Source organism: Sceloporus undulatus, unplaced genomic scaffold (genome assembly GCF_019175285.1).
Source record: "Sceloporus undulatus isolate JIND9_A2432 ecotype Alabama unplaced genomic scaffold, SceUnd_v1.1 scaffold_15, whole genome shotgun sequence".
NCBI lineage: Eukaryota > Metazoa > Chordata > Lepidosauria > Squamata > Phrynosomatidae > Sceloporus > Sceloporus undulatus.
The window spans coordinates 1,440,498-1,447,259 of record NW_024802937.1 but is presented as its reverse complement, the minus strand read 5'-3'; the positions used below and the strand labels follow the sequence as shown (position 1 = coordinate 1,447,259).

The 6,762-nt window shown below is 42.9% G+C and overlaps 1 protein-coding gene across 2 annotated transcripts in view; it reads right to left on the bottom strand.

Moving 5' to 3' along the window:
* The window catches only part of LOC121917311 (A-kinase anchor protein inhibitor 1-like), a 10,479-nt gene extending 7,413 nt beyond the window's left edge, over positions 1-3,066 (bottom strand). For both annotated transcript variants that reach the window (XM_042443161.1, XM_042443162.1), the window contains exon 1: positions 2,929-3,066. In XM_042443161.1, coding sequence (XP_042299095.1) covers positions 2,929-2,944 — 16 coding nt within the window. In that variant the 5' untranslated portion in view covers positions 2,945-3,066. The remainder of the gene's footprint in view (positions 1-2,928) is intronic.
* Positions 3,067-6,762: the final 3,696 nt, after the last annotated feature.

Sequence of the window (6,762 nt, the reverse complement as noted above, 5' to 3'; positions counted from 1 at the left end):
TATACATTCTGGAATAGAAATTGTTTGCATTTGAAAAGGGGGGGGAGTTTGCCTGACATGAGCTCCGTGATTTTTTCCTCCTGCAAGGGAAGGAATGCCCAGCGACAGAGGGCTTTGGGCAGGGGATGCAGGGAAAAGAGGCTCCTAAAGAATGCCTTCCCTTGCTCCCTTCTGCCCAGGGCTCTTTCCTCCTCCCCCCTCCCCTCCGATGAGGGGAGGAAATGCCTTGCCCTTTGCCCACCCTCTGGCCTAAATCCCTCCCTCAATTTGCCTCGATCGTGATCGAGGCAAAGTTCTCATTCCCAGGACCCGGGTTTTTTAAAAAGAAACGGTATTTGTGCCGATTTCAAAAGACCCGCGCTAGGGGCCATTTACCACGGAACGGATGTGCAAGCCCCGGATTCGCTTGTGTGAGATTCGGGGTGAGTAGGAACTTCACGTGATTGAATCGGTTTCAAAACCGATTTTTTTTATAATGTGAATGGGCCCTAGGTTTGTTGAACTTAGTTCTTACTGAAATTAATGGGACTTAAATCAGTCAATGCAATTTGTCCCAGTGACTTCAGTGGAAGTTAGGTTCAGTTAATGTAATAGTTTTATTAGTTTTACTACAGTGTTGACTATAGCCCAGCTCCTACTGAAATTCAAAACTATCTGAGGAAAGCTTACAAGCCTTACTCTCTGTTACATCTTAATGAATTTAATGTGGTTCTTCTACTACATATATTTCACACTAAGGCTGCATCTGCATTGCAGAAATAATCCAGTTTGACATCACTTTGCCACAGCTCAGTGCTATGAAATTCTGGGAACTGTAATTTGTTGTGGTACCAGAGCTCTCTGACAGAGGAGGCTAAATGTCTCACAGAACTCTAGTTCACAGAATTCCCTAGAACTGAGCCAGGGCAGTTAAAGCAGTCTCAAACTGGATTATTTCTGCAGTGTGTTTTGCACCAAAGGCTGCAGTCCTATACCTACTTTCCTCAGAGAAAGCCTCTGCTGAAGTCAAAAGGGCTGGTGTCTGTGTAGACACATGCAAAATTGTACTGTAAGGTTGCATTTCTATAACACTTGCACAAAATGAATGCTGAAAAATAATTCCAAATCCTAGTAAATTTAGTCAGACTTACTTCTGAGCACTATGCATAGAGACTGACTTTCAATTGGTCAAAAACAGTTTTTCTTCTATTTTTGTTTACAGATTCTCTTACTATTTCTTGAAGCGACACTTTTTGAAATGATTTCTTCTCAGCCTAATGAGCTTCTTACAGATTTAGTGGCTTGAAGAGAACATATGGACTCTCAAGTGAGATTGGCAGCACGCACCTGCTCCTTTCTACTCAGAAGTCAGTCCCGATGAGTGCAACTGTCTCTTTGCAAGACAGCAGGCATATAAGTTTAGCCATAAAGTTCTGCTGGGTGATGTTTGTTTGTTTGCTTGATATATATTTCTAACTATGGGACCCAAGGTGGTTTACAGCAGAAGAATAAAACAGAATCTACATATGTGCATGAATATTTATGAATGTATGTGTCAGTCTCTCTCATGCATTGCCTCTTCAACACAACGTAGGGAAACATCTAGGATGGGGATAGGTTTCATTTAGATGCTGTAGCCCTTGCTCCTTTTTTGTGGAAATGCCACCTTACAATTTCATAAGGATATCTGTGAAGGCAAAAAGGGAACCAAAAGGATACACTTTTTCACTCACAGAGGGGACTCTGATTTTCTGCTAGAGAAGAAGAAGAAATCCCATTGTTACCTTGTTGTTGTTAACTGCTGTCAAGTTGACTTTGATTTATGGCAACCCTATGAATAAGAGACCTCCAAGTCACTCTGCTATCAGCAGCCATGCTCAGGTCTTGCAAGTTCAGGATTCTGGCTTCCCCCGACTGATTCAATCCACTAATACCTATGTTTTCCCTCCTGGCTCTATCTTTCTTTCATAACTTTACTCCAGAGCTGCTGGGATTCAACTACAACCCTTCATCTTGTTGTTTTGTGCCTTCAAGTTGTTTCAAACTTATGGCAACCCTAACTATCATGGAATTTTCTTGGCAAGATTTCTTCAGAGGAGGTTTACCATTTCCTTCCCCTGAGGCTGAGAGTGTGTGACTTGACCAAGGTCACCCAGTGGGTTTCACGGCTGAGCTGGGACTTTAATCCTGGTCTCCAAAGTCCAACACTCAGACCTCTACACCACCCTTTATCTAGCCCAAACCAAAAGGGACTGAACCATCATTGCAGGTGACCCCTGGACCAACATCTCTGCACCTGCCTCTCAGTTGGGACAAGATCTTGGAACTAGGGTGACCAGATGCCCTCGACACAAAGGAGGACAAGGCACCCCAAAATGTAGGACATCCCAGAAAAACATCAGATGTCCCCAAAGAAAAGCTAAAAAACCCCAGATCAATATAAATTTGTCCATCTTAGTGATGCTCAGAATGGAGGACCTTTTGGGATTGCTCCTGGACAGAAGGCTGAACTGGGGGACAGGTCCTGGAAAAGGAGGACTAAGTCTGGTCACTCTGTGTAATACAGTATATATCAATCATCCTTCTTAGCAGTGCTCAAAATGGAAGACCTTTTGGACTTCCTCCTGGGCAGAAAGCTGAGATGGAGGACAAGGGTCCTGGAAAAGGAGGACTTCATCTGCCCACCCTACATAATATATAAACCATTCTTTTTAGTCCTGCTCAAAATGGAGAACCTTTTGAACTGCCTCCTGGGCAAAAGGCTTGGAATGGAGGTCACGTCCAGGAAAAGGAGGACGAGGTCTGGTGACCCTGCTGGGAACAGGAGCATTGTTTGGGGGGAGGGAGGCAAGGGAAGGACTAGGTGCGATGGGTCCTGAATCCTGCAAAAGGGGGGAAGCAAAAGCAAGGAGCTGAGGGCCAGCAGGAGAGAAAGTGCATCATCGTTACCTGGCGCAAAGACCATGATCCCTTCCTGCCCAGGGATGCGTGGAGCCAGAACGTGTGGAAGCAGGAGGAAGAGCCAGGCAGAGAGGCAGGCATGCGGTTTGCAAGAGCCGGCGGCAGGAGCAGCAGCACCTTGGAGAGCTCCAGTCCTCCTCCTCCTCCTCCTCCTCCTCCTCCTCCTCCTCCTCCTCCAATGCAATGCTCCCTTGAGGAGGAAGGAAAGGGATCCTGGGCAGCGATGCTGGGCTCTGCGGTGGCAGCAGCAGGAGAGGAAAGCGGGAGGAGGAGAGCAAAGGCAAGGCAAAGAAGGAGGAGGAGGAACAACTCAGGGCTCCTCATTAACTCTCCTCCACTGCGACGCTGACCTTTCCAGGCTGAGGCTCTCCAAGCTCCTGCCTTGCAAACAGAGCCTTAGGTGCAAGAGAGAAGATGGCCAGACCTGAAGCCCACAACTTCGGTCCAGACCACCCTGCAGAAATCATCCCTCTTAAGACCCCTTGGGCTGCCTTGGCTCCATGCTAGGGGGTCCTGGGAGCCGAGGTTTGGGGAGACCTTGAGGCTTCTCTATCATCAGAGAGCTCTGGGGCCACCATGAACTGCAGCTTCCAGGATTCCTTAGCACTCAAAACTGGATTCTTTCTGCTGTGAGCTGGGCTATTTCTCACACTGGAGAAATAGCCCAGTTTAGCAATGCTTTAACTACCCTGGCTCAAGGCTATGGAATTCTGGGAGTTGGAATTTGTTGTGGGGCCCCAAGTGGAATCCTGGCATGTACAATAGGTTTGTGTATATGTGTGTTGTTTGCTTTCAGGTCATTGTAAGCCAGTGTGGTGTAGGGATTTGAGTGTGGGATTGTGACTCTGGGGACCAGGGTTCAAATTCCAGCTCAGCCATGAAAGCTGAGTGGGTGACCCTGGACAAGTCACACTCTCTCAGCCTCAGAGGAGGGCCGTGGCAAACCTGCTCTGCGAAGAAAATCCTATGATAGGTTCATCTTAGGTTTGCCATAAGTCAGAATTAACTGGAAGGCACGCGACAACAACATTGTCAACTTATGGATACCCTAAGGTGAACCTATCACAGGGGTTGTAATGTAAAAGTTTATTCGGTCATTGACCAGCAAATACAAATACAATAACAATCAAGTCACAAAAACCATTATTAAGCTCTAATTGTAAAAACTTTTAGATTGTACTACAACTATAAATAACAAAAGAGATAAAAGGATAAAATGTAATTGTTATACATAAAATACAATCACAGAGGACAAAACATGAATCATGTAACACAGTCTGCATCTGACTCTGGTATCTTCCCAGTTCTCTATCAATATTGATCTCAGTTGATATTTCAATTTCATCTCTTCATTAGAGGGTGTGTTTTACATACAATGTAACAGAATTTTGCTACTTTGTATACAATGCTATGTATCTGACAGTTCAAAAGGTTACAAACAAGTGAGGTATCTGTACATCTTGAGAATTTTCCCAAAAGAGGGGTAATCAGTTGAAGTTGGGTATCTTTATAGAATTGACAGTATAAGAATATATGTTCAAGAGTTTCAATATCTCCTTCGTTGCAGGGACAATCAGTATGGGATCAATTGAATAAATTCATCAAAGACATTATGGATTTAGATATGACAATGTACATTATTCTGGCAGGAGATCTAAATGCTAGAATTGGGGCCAATGACATTGCAATTTCTTCCAAATTTAATTGTCAGTTACCTACTCATATTCCTCTATGTCCACTGTTAATACGTCAATCTAAAGATTTGTGCTGTGATTACAGAGGTTTGTGTTTGTTGAGAACTTTCGCTGAGTTAAATTTGGTAATCCTGAATGGCTCCACAAATGACGACTATCCGGCCGAATTCACCCATTGGTCTGGTGTTAGACCCTCAGTGATAGATTATGCTGGGATTACTATACAGTAGATCTAATTCCATATGTATATAAATTTACCATAGTCAATCGCCCAGAAAGCGACCATTTTCCATTATTATTAAATCTCGGTCCTTTCGACAAGTTGTTTCTACCAGTAAACCAAAATTTGAGTTTGCCCCTTGAAATCGGACCCACACGTGTTAAATGGACTCCATTAATTGCTCTTACTATCACAGGGGTTTCTTAGCAGGTTTCTTCAGTGAGGGCTTGTCATTGCCATCCTGTGAAGCTGAGAGAGTGTGACTTGCCCCAGGTCACCCAGTGGGTTTCAATGGCCAAGCAGGGATTTGGACCCTGGTCTCCCAGTGACCTAGTCCTACGCTCAACCCACTACACCACACTGGCTCTTAACATAATATTCCTGTCACTTTTCTCTCAATGCAATCTTACTAGCATGAGGTAAGGAGATTTCCAAAGCCTTTAGGTGATGATCACTTAGAATCTTCTTTTGTTAGTTTTTGCAGTGACACTTTTTAGTGTCAGTATGCCCAGAAATAAGCAATCAAATAAATGAACATAGGTTTGCTTCTCTCCAATGAAAAAGATAATAGAATTGGTTCAATACAAATTGTTACAGCTGATGTAACAAGTGAACAAGTGCACACTTCACAAACTACTCCTGTGCAGACTAGGACTCACTCCTTTAAATCCTTTTAATTTTTTATAATTAACATGATGGCAAATAAGCTGCCAGACATGATATGGGACTGAGACAGCTACACTGGCCATAAGAAACATTCAAAAAAAACCATCTTATGATTATACCTTTATTGGGCCAGCAACCAAAAGGGGCCAAAAGTGTGTGCAAGAATTTGCAAGGCCATATTTTTGTGTCCTTCATGTTGGCTAAGAGAATTTCAAATTCTCAAGCTGAAGTCTTATGTATGCTTACTTGGGAGTGAACCTCATTGCATTCAAAACAAGAAGTTGAATTTGGCTGGACTGTATCATTACTTTTATGAGAGGCTTTTTTTTACAAGTAATATAGCAGTTTTTATCTATTCTATCTAAACATTCTCCCATCTTTTCCTCAAAATCAGAAACTTTTTCAAGAAAAAGATAATGAGATGGCAGGACTGGAAATTGGAAAGTCACAAATTGGAACATAAATAACTGTAACATAATGGCCTACAACATTTTAAAAATTATACCTTCCTTCCTGTCACTTTAACCCCAGCCCTATAAGGCTGAAGAAAACGGAAGCTTTACTTCACTAATAAAGAAAGGCGCTCATATTGTGAAATAGTTACACAAAGGTCAAAACACACTACAGAAATAATCCTGTTTGAGCTAGTGCTAGGGAATTCTGGGAACTATAGTTTTGTGAGATATTTAGCCTTTGTCAGAGCTCTGGTGTCACAATAAACTACAATTCCCAAGATTCCCTAGCACTCGTCCCGGGCAGTTAAAGCAGTCTCAACCTGGATTATTTCTTCAGTGTTTTGGACCAAAGTAACTCAGACATTGTAAAGATGTAGAACAGATGGATAGTTCTTTTCCCTCACCAAAGGGGATAAGCATATGCAGAGCTGCTTAAATGTTTGCCCTTTGTACATATAAGCTCTGTGGAGTTCTTTGAACAATATGCCTAAAACATCAGAAGATGCTCAATCCACTTGTAGCTCTAAAACAAACCAGCTACGCTCTTTGTCTGCTCTGAGAATGTCTTTCTGTGTGCATTATACAAAAGCAAATAATTCCTACCAAGTAGAATGGTATTTCACAAAAGTTAAATTGCCAATTTCTGAGGTTTTCTTTCCTTCCATACAAGCTTGCTGAAAATTTGAAATCCTGAGCAAAGGCCGCTGAAAGTCCCAAAACCTTGTACGGTTAGGATGCTGTTAGCACATCTTGCATAACCTGTGCTGTATTTGGGGTCTCCGTGTTT